This window comes from Brachycentrus maculatus, unplaced genomic scaffold (genome assembly GCF_059751285.1).
Source record: "Brachycentrus maculatus isolate JH-2025_06_01 unplaced genomic scaffold, ASM5975128v1 h1tg000323l, whole genome shotgun sequence".
Lineage (NCBI taxonomy): Eukaryota > Metazoa > Arthropoda > Insecta > Trichoptera > Brachycentridae > Brachycentrus > Brachycentrus maculatus.
Genome location: NW_028281072.1, coordinates 709,999 through 725,000, shown reverse-complemented (window position 1 = coordinate 725,000; position 15,002 = coordinate 709,999). Strand labels below are relative to the sequence as shown.

General features: G+C 32.7%; 1 protein-coding gene across 1 annotated transcript in view; it reads left to right on the top strand.

Annotated features, from left to right (window-relative positions):
• The window catches only part of rsh (Rap GTPase activating protein radish), a 212,330-nt gene that overhangs the window by 51,808 nt on the left and 145,520 nt on the right, over positions 1–15,002 (top strand). The window contains exons 5-7 of the mRNA XM_088268421.1: positions 1,208–1,394; positions 11,820–11,975; positions 13,222–13,468. Coding sequence (XP_088124547.1) covers positions 1,208–1,394; positions 11,820–11,975; positions 13,222–13,468 — 590 coding nt within the window. The remainder of the gene's footprint in view (positions 1–1,207; positions 1,395–11,819; positions 11,976–13,221; positions 13,469–15,002) is intronic.

Below are 15,002 nucleotides of genomic sequence, written 5' to 3'. Positions count from 1 at the left end.
ACGAATCAACGATCATTAAAAAAAATTAAACACATCGCTCACTCACTTTCAAGAACGTCATAAATAAAAAAAACTTGATTTTTCAGGAGAACGTTTTTAATGTTTAAAAATATAATACAATGTATTAAAAATAAATATCAAGCTACTTACTGAACTTTTTACTTTGCAACAGATCTTTTTAGGTAAAACATGGAGGTTATTTCTCCATTTGAAAAATATTTAGTATCTTTAAAAAAATAATTAAACAATACCTTTTCTTCAAAACGCAAAAACATTACTATCTGCCCTGTAGCGGGTAAATATTAAGTTCAAAATATGCCTCTTTTGCTGAGATATAGTACATTTTCTAAGCATTCCGAAAACATGCACAACTGAAAATTTACGATTTTTGGTTTATGACGTTCTTGAAAGGAGTAAGCGACATGTTTAATACCACTTGATGAGTTTTATTTCATTACACACGACTAGTTTTGAACTACAGGTTAATAGTAAAACTAACGAGCAAAAATTTATTCAGGTGTATAAAGAGGTGGTAAGGGTAATAAATACAGGGGAGGGGGTTAAGTAACGTGACTTTTTGTAAAAGGAAACAAAGATTATAATGATGAATCAATGATCTACCGCTTTACAGGCAGAATTTATCATTGGCTCTTGTCCGATGAGCAGTCCGGTGTACGAATGAAATTCTTAAGAAATTATGAAATTATTATTTTTATTTTTACTGTTTCTTATTCTTCATGTACCGTATTCTTGAACTTTTTTTTGTAATTTTCCCTTGACTGTAAATATTTGATCTTTTTGATCTCCATTTCTTTCCGTTTGCTTTGTCTGCCAGAAGCGCCAATCATATCCTTATCAACACTAACGTGCGTGTTTCTGTTAGCAGAAATGCGTCTACTGAGTCATTTTTGTATTTACGTGTGGTTTTCTGTTGCGAGAAGCACGTCTGCAGGGTTCTTTTTTGTACTCACGTGCGGGTAAATATTGCCTGAAGTGCGCTCACCGGGTCTTTTTGTATTAACATTCGAGTTTCTGTTGCCAGAAGCGCGCCCAGTGGTTCCTTTTTTGTATTAACGTACGGGTTTCTGTTGCCAAAAGCTCGTCCCCTAGGTCGTTTTCTGTATTATTCGTAACGTGTAGGTTTCTGTTGCCAGAGGCGCGCCAACTGGCTCCGATACTGTACTAACGTGCGGGTTTCTGTTGCCAGAAGCGCGCCCGCCGCTTCAAGAACGCCATCCTGTGCGACCTGCACTTTGCTGACGTCGCCCTGATGGAGTGCAGCGACTTCATGCAGCAGCTGAGGAGTTTCAAGCCGCAGTCGCTCGGCTGCGCCGTGGCGCGCCGCAAGTCCAGCACCACGCTCATCTTCCCGCTGCCGCCGCAGGCCTGCTCAGGTAAACATACTTCAAATGAGCTTATTTATTTATTTACAAAAATGTTGATAGTATTAGTATATAACCACTCACCGAGATTTTTATGTCTACCGGTTTCGAGACGTACCCGTCTCTTCGTCAGGACAATCACTATTACAGCATGCAAACAATACCGCCCTTCACTACCATAGCACCATTTACACACTTAAAACTACACAAAATGTTTAACACATGTGATTTTTGGTCGACCCGAAGACCAACATGCACTAAAGTTTTTTTACCACAAACATGCGTTATGAGCCGAGGTTAAACATGCACTTTAATGTGCATGTTTATTTTACAGCATTTCATTTTTTTCATAATTGGTATGTCAAATATTTTTCAACCCTGTGTGTATCCTTGCCGTGATGATAAAATGTGAAATGATTCGTAGTTTTTCATATCTGAATATTACGTACCTAGCGAGAGACTGTAGTATTTCTGCTTTTAAAAATCCGAAAAAACAATTTTCCGCCCTATGCCCTTTATTCTTCAAACTTGACGTGACCTTTCTTCGGATTACCTTAAAACATTCGCTAAGCGCCTTACCGAAGTATCCATCGGATTAACGATGATTGCTTTGCATGTCTTCGGAAGGATTCGTATTTATAAAATATACAATATTATTTAAACAAAATATGTTCAGGAAATAAATTGCCCCTTTTCAATTAATTGTAAGATTTTTTTTCACATTATTTGAACTGATACCACTTATATCAGTTCACACACGAGTAATCGACTTTATTTAAGACATATGGTATATCGAATCCATTTGAAATAAGTGATTTTATTATTAACTTTATAAAATAAAACAATTTAGTTTTTAGCCACTTTTTTTTCATATTTTTTTCTCTAACCGGTTTCAACAAGAACCTCGTCATCATCAAGGTTGAACATGTACTGTGTACAAAGTTGTTTTATTTTATAAAGTTTATAAAATGTGCCACGAAGTATTTGCGAAAAGTAAAATGTCGAGAAATTTGGAATATTGGGAACGGCTCATAGTGTGTCTCGTAGAGGAATGTCTGGGATAGAAATTTATTGGGTCTAAGAATGGATACGTAAAATACACCTGATATATATTTCATCAATATCTTCCATCCCGGGAGATCATGGCGCTCATCATCGACCAAGACATTGAAGTAGATGACTCTTAATGGCTCACCAAAGATTGAACTCTGATTAGTGATGCTGAAGAACGAAGAATATTGCCGATGTGTACCAGATCTCCATGTAGCCGCGTCTCCTCACTCTAAGTTGGAATGCCAAGCTAATGTAAAGCCTGTTTGGTGTTCAACCTACAGTGAGTGGACCGCGGTACTATCGTCAGTCTCCAAATTCAAGAAATAAGCAACTTGCTGCTCATCCGGCTTCTACATCGGTCGCAGAATTCAATAAATAAGCAGCTTGCTGTTCATCTGGCCTCTACATCAGTCGCAGAATTCAAGTAATAAGCAATTTGCTGTTCATCTGGCCTCTACACCAGTCGCAGAATTAAAAAATAAGCAACTTGCTGTTCCTCTGGCTTCTACATCTGTTGCAAAATTCAAGAAATAAGCAACTTGATGTTCATCTGGCCTAAAGAACCAACCTTACCAGTTTTAGTACAAAGTTTTTGCTACAGGGTAAAAATTTAAAGCAAAATATTAATACCTGTATTAGAATCGCATTTTTTTGCTGGTATAATAAAATCTTTATTGCAAAACATCTAACTTGCGTATCTTTGAAATCATTTGTAATATATTAATCAGTCTTGATAAAGAATCGGTTAGCTTCGAAACCGGTAGACATTATAATTTAGTTATAATAAAATATTTATAGTGATTTTAGTAACATAGTTACATTTTAATTATAAAATTTAAAATCACAACGTTAGTGCTTCAAATATATTTTATAACTTAACATATCGCTCACTCCTTTCAAGAACGTCATAAATCAAAAAACTTCATTTTTCAGAAGAATGTTTTTATAGTTTTTAAATATAATACAGTGTATTAAAAAAAATATCAAGCCACTAATTGAACTTTTTACTGTGCAACAGATCTTTTTAGGTAAAACCTAAAGGTTTTTTCTCCATTTGAAAAATATTAGTATATTTTAAAAAAATAATCAAACAATACTTTTTCTTCGAAATGCAAAAAACAACACATTCTGCCCTGTAGCGGGTAAATATTAAGTTAAAAAATTTCCGCTTTTGGTGGGATATAGTACATATTCTGGGCATTCCGAAAACACGCACTACTGAAAATTGACGATTTTTTATTTTATGACGTTCTTGAAAGGAGTGAGCGATATATTCAAAGCATTCGATGTTTTTTTCTGAAAACTCGAGATCTTAAAAAGAGGCACGTAAGTATTTCATGGAACAACAATTTCAACAAATCACTAAAACGTATATATTTCTTGGAACTTTTCCTTTGAGAAGTTTCTAAACAAACAAGCGGTCGATAGTAATACAAACATCGATATGCACCATTGAATATTCCTGAATAGCTGCATCTTTTATTTTTCCATGTAGCAAAATGCGGGTCAGTAAATTCAATTAATAAAGAGCCTCGTGTTTTTGATGCGCATTGCTGTTGCAAAAATAATAATTAAAATTTTCAACAAATATAGCATTGTGTATTTACAAAATTACCAGTGATTAATATGCTCACTTGTTAATTAAACTGCGTCATCGAGTATGGATATTTTGTTATATTTGTGTAGTTAAATTTGATGTGGCCTTTTATTTGATCCGCCTCTGTGGTGTAATGGTCAGCACGCTCAGCTACCATACTGGAGGTTTCGGGTTCGATTCCCAGGGGGGGTCAAATAAATATTAATGATTTTTTCACTGTAATATTTATTCTACATAACCCTGGACTGGTACCTGAAGCGGAAGGCTGATCACCTTTCCTTCATGTGTCAATGATCAAGATAACACTGCGTTTATATGATGCAGTGCCCTATGCACCATAGGGTGCGGATAAGGGTTTGAATGAATATTTGATGTATTGTATGATAGGTGTTTGGATAGTGATATAAGGAATGAATGCAACGCTAAGATTAGCATTTTAAATAAAATTAAGAAAGGTGTGTTGAGATGGTTTGGGCAATTGAATGAAATGAGTGAATAAAGAACTAAGATAAAAAACGAACTTACTAAATAATCATCACGCCGCTTCCCCGCAGGGGTAATAAGAGAGAAAATAACGCTTTTGTAAACAATCTTCGCCTCTACCATATTCATGCATCTCCTGGTGCATACCCACTGATTATTCCGACTCCAGACCTGACCACTTCACGCATTTAAAATATTTGATCATGCCAAGCTTTCCTCGGTCTTCCTCTGCTTGTATTATCAACCACATTCGCCTCGTAAATTTCTTTTGATATTCTTTCTTTCCTCATTTGATTCACATGCCCAAACCATCAAAAAAATGTAATTTCATATTATTTTAATGCTTTTAAGATTTTTCGAATTCGTAGTACAAATTATTTAATAAGGAGACATAAACTGGAGCGAGTATATTCGCTATTATTTTTTGTTTCCGACTCGCTTAAGGTGTAACTGAAAAATAAATTTGTTCAAATAAACCACTTGAACCAAATGTAATATATTATATTGTAGAATTTGTAATATTTGCTGTTTTTCTGTTATACATTTTTAAAAATCCTTTTGAAAATAGACCTAAAAACTTTTTGAATCTATGGCATATGCTTAGAGGAGAGAAGTACGAGTATTGCACCTAATCATAAAAGTCAAAATAAAATAGAAGGTCCTAAGGTGTAAAGTAAAATCGACTAGTTTCAAGAATTTAGTCGTGTTTACATTAAAAATCTTAAATTTGGTCTGAAACTAGTATGTTTTTATAACAATGTGAAAAAGTACACATATCGCAAAAGTCAACATGTATCTATTTTTTAACCTAAGGTAAGAAGAGGTTGAAAGTACACGTTATCAAGTTCTCAGAAGCGGTCATATCTCCCTAGTTTGATCTGCTTTAATGAGCTTACCAACTTTTTCAATACAAAAGGAAAGTTTATTGCGGTTTGATGTCAAAGGGAAAACACTGCTTTAAGGGAGGCTTCGATTTTATCTATCTCCGGATATTACCTTACGATCGTCCTTCGAAGCCTGTTTTGTAATCTCCCCGGGGAAGGAAGATCGGGAATCCTCTTTGTTTTATGGAACTTTTGTCATTAGTGTAATGTTACAGATATTTCAGGAAACGGGACATTATTTTTGCAAAGGGTCTTTACGCTACTATGTTTTTTTTTTCAGAACTAATCTGCAATTCTGTTTCAACGACGAAAAAAGCTTTCGCAAAAACTATTCGGGTACAGGTATTATTAAAAACGAAACCTCCTTTTTACGTTTCAATGTTGCATATTATATTAGTATTCTTTATTCATGAAGATATTATATATGGTACATTCGTACCTACAATATTTTCTTTGGCGTGGAATAACATGATGATTTAAATTAAATAAAAACTATTTAAAATATAACTAGCACGTTTTTTTTAACCACTTTTATTTTCGGTATTTTTCTGCAACTGGTTTTGAAAAGAACCTTGTTATGTTCATGGATGGACATGTACTGATAGTGCATGTGTACGGTTGTGTAAAAGTACAAAAATAAAAATGGTGTAAAACAAAGTTCTAGTTTTATTTTACAGTTTTATAAAATACGCCACAATGTATCAGCGAAAAACAATCAAGAAAATTAAACACTCTTTTAAAACCATTTTTAAATTTATTAATGTAAGATAAGATATTATTATTATTATTATTATATTTTTTTTGTCAAAGCTTCTTTACATCTCACCAATAGATGTCTCTAGTGAAGTTTTAGTGATTCATGAAGAAGGTTTCTAAATTGGTTCATATATATAGAACTTCCAAGAATTTGAGTAGTGTGGTTGTCAATAATGGGTAGAATTGGTGAATGTTACACGTGTGTAAAGTGATCACTCAAACCAGCCTATGACGGTCGTAAGCCCCGTAAATGCCCAGACTTCCATATTCTTCTTCATCTTTGATGAGATGTCAAAAAATAATATGAAAATAACTCCTGTAATTGGAGATAATCCAGATTTTGTGAACAAGTATTTGGACACACTCAAAATGTTGTAAGTAAGATAAGATGGTACCAAATCAGTTTGTTTTGTCATCACCTGTTGATGAGAACATTTATAGATCTCGAAACTAGTTGTTTTACATTAACAAACTCAAAAGTGGTCTTATGGATGTTTTATTTCAATGTTTCCGATAGATTTTTTAACAATAAATACAAAAACCACTTATCAACTAGTAAATGGTTGAATAACGTTTAGTCGTAATGTCAATTTAGTCGTGGTGTCAATTTATTGACGCAAGGTTTAGTTAATTTTTCTAGGAGCAAAGAATCTGGATAATGGTACTCGAGTCTTTGTTTACATGTTAAATAATTTTAGATGAAAAATAATAATAAATATTGAAACTTAAATTATTAAATTTTTAACCCACCATTAATGAAAAGTACTATATCCCAACATGTTGAAGACAATGATTGATTTTTAGAAATTTGCTAGTTTTAGCTTTCATGTATTTTTTATTTAAAGCTAAAATTTTGCCACTCAACAAAAATATGTTATTTTTACGCGATTGTTATGTCAATGATAAAAGAAATACTTATTGCTTAAATTTATTTTCTGGAAACCTTAAAGATCGTTATATGAAAACAGAATTATTCAAGGTTTTTTTTCCCATTTTTTTATATCTTCTATAAAATATAATAATTTTTGTTTCTAAAAATAAATACGTGTCTACGAAGTTATTAAAAAAAATGGATTTTTAGTTCTTAAAATTCAGTTTTTAGAGGAAAAAAGTACAATTGTACAATTGAAGCAAATATGTACATTTATCCAATCTAGAATTAACAATAAATATGGGAGTCTAACACTGCAATATATCGTTCCGAACATTTTTTATTTGTTGCCGACGGATGTTAGAAATCAAAATAAAATATGAAACAAAGGCAAAATAAAGGAATGGGTGAATGATCAAGAGTGAAATGAAAATTGTATAATGTTTATGTTCTTAATTTTTTTCTCTTTTTTGTGTCTATATTAGGTTAAAATCGTTCAAAACAATAAAAAATGTATAAAAAAGTAATCCACCGACAAGACACACAAGGTGGCTTGGTGGGTTTTTGCAAAAAAAGAGTTCTAAAGATGTATAAATTATGATTTTAATAAATGTATACAAATAAAAATTAATAAATAAAAATCCCAATTACCAAAAGTAACTTCTAAAATGGCTAAAAAAGAAACTGGATCTATTTTACTGCTTGAGGTATTTTAAGGTTATTAAATACAAGTACAAATATTCAACTACTACCAAGTTTCCTGTAGGGTTCTACCAAATTTTAAATAAGCATGTAATTATTTCATTCAAATGTTTCACTTAGAAATAAATAACCATAACCTTAGTCAGAGTATTAAAAAAAATCACTCAAATATAGAGCTATTTCAACACATACCTAAAATAAATTACAAGTATACTCGTATAGTGACAAGTAATTAGCAAAGTATCGTGATTGATGTGAATTTAATCTTTATTCTTATCAACGCAAAGTACCCATTGATCAAAAACTTTCCTTGAAACGTAAAATTTCCCAAATAACGAATATGTTGAAGTAAAAAAAGAAGCACAGCCACTTTATGTTTCAAAAATTCATACAATCCATACTCATTAATTATTTGAATTTTGATGTTATCATTCTTAGACGAATGTGTGGAAAATCATTGTATGACAGAATTAAAAACGAACAATTAAATGAATGTTAGGCTGAACAAAAGATAATTGAAAAATTCGATTAGGAAGAGTTCTTTAAGGTGGTATGGACATGTGTAGTGTAATGGATAACGAGAGAATGACTAAGAAAATATATGTGGCGAATGTGAGCGGAAGAACAGAACGAGCACACGATCAGATGAATCAGAACCTAAAATTTGGTGGTGTCGAAAGTCTGCGAAGCGGAGGGCATGTATGACTGGATGTATGTATGTGAAAGAGGCCAGGAGTGTATATCAGGATAGAAAAGTGTGGCATTCCATCCTCTCTGCCTACCCCTGCGGGGACACAGCGGGATGGTAGTAGTGTTAATAGTAATAGACATGAACAAAAAGAAAGAACAAATTTCAATATCTCTTCTCAAAGACTACGATATATGAACATTTATTTATTTTTTATCATCCAGTAGTCTTAGAACAATTTATTTTAATTATTATTTTTAATTTTTTTATTTTATTTCTTAAGTAAGCTTATATTACAACTAATACAAACAATTATTTACATTTAATTAACATAATCTTACCTAAACAATTTTGGTAATTTATAGTTAAAAAAAATTATGTATAAAGATCAGCATATTAAATTTAAGTCTCTTTTTTATAGATAACCAGTTTAGTTCTTCTCTCATTTTTTCTATATTATTATATCTATTTTTCTTAAAAACTATTCTCATCCCTTATTTTGTATAATTTATAATTTATTTTAATTTCCTTCATTTGCTAAAAATGATCATAATAATAAATTAAATATAAGTGTCTAAACGTGAGATAAAGCATCTATATTTTGTTTTATACAAAAAAAATATCTTTACATACCAGAGCTTGTATTTGGCTGGCTTAAGTAATCACTTTATTCACTGAAAAAAAAACTAAAAAAAAAAACATTTTATTCTTCATCTCAGGCTGAGTCACCTTTGATATTGACATATCATCCGAAAGGTGAATAATCCAGTGTCTGATAGAATGAAGAATAATTAAAAACGTTAAAAAATAATATGTTTCCTTCACATTATCTCGAATCATATTTTATATACCGTAGTTTATATCAGTACGTTTCAGTATACGTAAAGTTTACGGTCGCAGTTGGTGCTTTTGTATTTGAAAGTCTTTTCATCTTTGAATTTATCGTCTGAATGGTAAAACAGTAGAGCTTTACGGGTTCCAACGCTTAAAGTTGCAAGTTAGTTTATTACACCAATGAATAGTGCATTTCTCGACCGTCATCTAACAACGTTATATAGGATGTTTGTTTTAGAGGCTTGGTTTTTAAACTGGAAACATTGTTTCTACAGACTGTCAATTTGACAATTAACATATTATTTTTTGACATCTCATCAAAGATGAAGAAGAATATGGAAGTCTGGGCATTAACGGGGCCCCGTAAATGCCCAGACTTCCATATTCTTCTTCATCTTTGATGAGATGTCAAAAAATAATATGAAAAATAACTCCTGTAATTGGAGATAATGTTGTTGACTAGTAACAGTTGATTTGTAGTTAGTGGGTTTTGTTTTTTCACCATGAATAGACTGAATAACTATTATGCGCGTCATAGGTTCGGTGATCGGGCCGAAAACAATATTCAGCTTAATGCTTTTTTTAAACGTAAAATTTTGTTCACCGATGAGGCACATTTTTTGTTAAATTGCTAAATTGCCGAATTCGGAGTGGAGAAAACCCAGAAGCCTTTGTCGAGACGCCTTACAGCCATTAAAAGTGACTGTTTGGTGTGCTGTATGGTCAGGTGGAATCATTGGCTCATTTTTTTTAATGGAGAGCGCTACAGAACCATGATTACTGACTTCTTCGTACCTCAGTTGAATAGCATTGTGATTTCAAACAGACCTGTGATTTCAACAAGATGGAGCAACATGCCACACGACGGGTGTCACCAGCAATTTATTGTGGGAAATGTGAATTTGTTTAACAAAAAAAAACACCCTTTACTTTATATTCTACCATCTCACCCCCAAAGCGACGGTTGAACACGACCACTGAAAAATGTTCCATTTGTCTCATTTTACATTCATCCTGGCAACGATTGAACAACTTTATATGTCTTTTAATACATTGTAATTTAAATACCGAGAGCTTTGAAACTTTCATTTTTTATCTCTGTTCGGAGAAACTTTAGAAATTATGATCCAACTAAGCGGAGGTTATAGACAATGAAATAAGTTTTTAAATGGTTCTTGAGAGGTTTCTTTTTATTGAATAATTCCTGCTAATTTTTTAAACATTCTTTAGCGCTTTTGGAAAATGATTTATCATTATGTTAATTTAAATAAAACGTGCTTCGAAGGATATTATCGAACACTGCAACGCCAAATCACTATTAGAATCATCATCAAACACATGATAAAGAAAATAATGCCAAATGCATCGAAACATGTGTCACAATATATTTTTTGATTGTAGTAATAATAAAGATTGTTAAAATAAGAATAATGGATAGATTTTCCCACAAATTGATTGCCAAATTTATTTATAAATGTAAGTACCCTTGGGTCTCTTTTTATGCGATAGATACGTTCCACGGGAAGTCGCAAAAAATCGCATAAAAAAAGACTTGAACTACATACAAAACTGGGGGATAGGTTTCATTATTTTTAAAAACCGCATAACTTCAAATCAATAGATAGTTTTAATCTAATAATAAAAAAATAAAAAAATAAAAATATGATAGAATGTACCAAAAATCGCACAAAAAAGTTTATAAAAAAATCATAAAAATAAGAACAGAAAAGTTTTTTCATTAATTAAATATCCACATACGAGAAATTGTTTGTGAGATACATCTTCAATCCAAATTACAAGTGCTTTTTCTGTTTTTTCCAAAAAAGAATCTCTTGAATACGATGTAAGATTTGAGCTTTACTTTGTGCCAGTGACAAAATCACACTTTAACGGTTGTAACCTGCACTAGTCTAAATTTTAGATTTTGTAATGCGAATTCGCATAAAAAAAGACTTGAACTATATACAAAAACAAGGGATAGTTTTCATTGCATTTTAAAATCGCATAACTTTAAAGTCGCATAAAAAAGATCCGCATAAAAACAGACCCAAGTTTATTAGATTTTACTTTTTCATTAACATTTCTTTGTGCAAATGTATTTTGTGTAATAGTAAAACAACGACTATTTATTGCAGCTTTTACCACGCTTAGGTGACCTATAAAAGGAAGGATTCCTAACCAAACTGTTATATACACAAAATTAATATGTATATTATAATTTAGTTTATTTATTAAGTGACAGATTTTAGTGTTATTAGTCCTGGGGAAGACGTTGTTCGTTTCGAAACCGGTGAACGTTGAAATTAAATTTCAATAAGTTAGACAGTGAATTTAAATAAAGGTGTTTTGTGGGTTTTGAAATGCAAAATCACAAAGTTTATGCTCTTTGTCATATCAACATAGAAAAAGAAGAATATGGAAGTCTGGGTATTAAAAGTATCGTAGGAGAGCAGCTTAAAGAGCTCCATGTCGTTGTGAATTGCGAACCGCAGATGGCGGGGGATAGTCATGGTCTTGTTGTTGGTCATATTATATATTTCACCCTATTTCACCGATCAATTTGTTCCAGATGAATTTTGCGAGGAATATCCCCACAACCTGATACCGACGCCGGGGTACTGGATCGAATGCTCCAGACAGAAGATTGCCACCGACACCATTTGGGACGAGAGCGAGTCTGAACACGAATCGGGAGGGGAACGGGATACTCCCGGACGAGACAGGGGTAAGTGATTTCTATAATTACACTCCGTCTTAACGGGAGAGAAAACCCTTGATGGTTCAAAAATAACACACTCACACCAGGTTCGATTCCCATGGGTATCAAATAAATGTAAAAGTGTTTTCAATTTAATATTTATTTAATATTGACCTTGGACTGGTACCTGACGTGTAGAACTGATAGCTCTGCCTTCATATAACAAAATCAACCATAATCGAGTCGATTTGATGCTGTGCCCGATTTGATGCTGTGCGCAGATGAAGGTTGAAGAAGAAGAAGAATATTATATTGTTTATTGATTTAACATTAATTTTTTGAATATTTGTTCACGCCATGTTTTACTAATTGTTTTTTTTTCTTTGTTTTTCTTGTTTTTCTGTTATTTCTTCACTCATTTGTTCCCCACATCCAAACTATCCCAACACACCTTTCTCAGTTTTACCGATAATACTTATCTTCGTCTAGCTTTATTTCCTCATATCTACATTTAAAAATCTAGCGAACATCGTTTTGACAGACTAAGAGATCGCATTTTGACTGCATTCAGTCTACTTTCATCCTTCTTTTGCCAACTCTATGTTTTATTGTTTCTTCGCTCATTTGTTCCACACGTCCAAACCATCCCAACATACTTTCATCGGTTTGCTGGATAATGCTCATCTCAGCCTTGCTTTTTTTACGGATACATTTTTTAAAATTTTCATTGACGTCAATAGTAAGGTGGATGGTATTGGCGTATAGAACGCAGAGAACTTGAAACTCCCTCGAAAGACTTCAAGAGGATGACCAAAAGAATTATGGATGTTACAGAAAAATAATATGATTCGAAGGCGTTATATGTGATAGTCTAGGTGACGTTGTATATCGTAGTCATACAGGAGAATGTGACCAAGTGCATTTCTTACAAAAACGTGATCATTGACTATTTGATATCTTAGTAGCTTAAAATTGCCCTGAAAAAAATCCTAAAGGATTTTAAACTTGGAAGTATAATATACTGACTTGGTGAAAATGACTAACTGCATTGATGTTTATTTTCTTGCCAAGCAAAAGTGACTTAAATGGCCCTCCTGAAAATTTTACGTTTTGTTAGTTGGTCACTTTCTCCTGTACGACTACGATATGATAGAAAGACCTACAACCTGAGGACGAAGAGAGCTGACCCCGACAGTCTTCAAAGACGTTAAGTTGGGATGGAGCCAGATGGAGAAGAAGATTTTTTTTAATGTTCACAAATTTCTCTCCCCAGGCCGCCGTCGCGACAGTGACCTCTGCGAGGAGGACACGGAGGACGAGAGCCCCCCGCGCCAGAAGACGTCCATAGAGCAGCAGTGGGAGAGCTCGGCCGGCTTCGAGCTGACCTCCGTGGAGCAGGAGACGTACGAGAGGTACTTCTACGGCACGGAGCACTGGAACTACTTCACCAACGACGAGGACCTCGGGCCCGTCATCCTCAGCATCAAGCAGGAGACCCTCAACTCGAGGGACCAGTTCAGGTCAGGCTTTTATAGTATTTTTTTTTGTCAGATATCGGACTATGGATTATTCACTTTATAAAATTAAATAACCTAGTTTCAACCACTTTTTTAGTAATACAATTTCACCTACCGGTTTTGACAAGAATCTTGTAATCATCAGGGTTTATTCTCATTCAAAAACATTAAAAACCTTAAAATGCTCTCACCAAAAACTTCCACACACTAAATTTTAGGATTTTTACGGAGTGTGTGGAAGTTTTTGGTGAGAGTATTTTAATATTTTTCAATTAAAATAAACCCTGATGATGACAAGGTTCTTGTCGAAACCGGTAGGTTAATTTGTTTTAATAAAAAAGTGGTTAAAACTAAGTTATTTAATTTTAAAAAGTTTTTAAAATGTGCCACAAAGTATCTGCGGAAAACATTCAAGAAATGGATTATTCACCGTATGGATGATATGTCAATATTATAGGCATCTCAACTTGAGATTTTTTTATTATTTTTTTTATTTTAAATTATTTAGCATTTCACAATATAGTATAAATTCAAGTACAAAAAAATATATAAATACAAAAAAGAACCCGCAAAGGCATGGCCTGTGTGTGCGTATACATTTTATTTTAGGTTATAGTGAAGGGCACTGGCTAGAATACAATCGTTATTTTCAGAAACAAAATTAGATTAAATAAACTATGAATATTTGATTTTAACAGAAAACAAAATATTTAAAAGATGAAAATGAAAAAAGTTAGCAAATATGTACTATATGAGTTACATATTTAAAAGAAAAGAGAACTTAGATCCGTTTTTTTTAAATAAATAATTTTATTTGGCTGTCTTTACCCCTATGTATCAATATTTTACATCATATTTTATCACTTATTATTTTGCTGCTTGAAGGATTCTCAAACAATTGTCATTGAGATAATTTGGCAAAGCGAACGCATAATCTGTTATCAAAATTATTTAGAAGAAAAAAAATATTTTGTATGTCCTTAGACGGACATTTATAGTCCTCATTAACGACAGTAAAATAACATATTTTGAAGACTTGGCGATTCGTTAAAATGTACCTCAATCAATTCAACATCGTCAGCAGCTTTCGATACCAAAGCTTGACACGTCGTTAGACTTGTCAAGCTTTGGTATAGATATTATTCAAATTTTGCTTTTGAAAAGGGGTGGGTGTAATTGATCTCCGTTAGCGGGGATATTAAATTTAAAATCCTCGCTATTATATACAAAAAATATTTTATATAAAAAAATATAGATTTGGAAATGTGCGAAATAATTCACCAAATAATCTGAAATACATGGAATAAAGGTTCCATCTCTGTTATCCACTTCATGGGTTTTATTTCATTACACACGACTAGTTTCGTACAGTACAACTGAAGTTTACAAAACTAGTCGTGTGCAATAAAAAAACTCAAAAAAGTGTATATTACAAGTGCTTATTTTTTTAAAAATATCATGTCATTCCACAAAGTTAATGTCGAATCAAAAAGTAATATGAAAGCCAATATTATTATTTTCATAATAATTCCCATTT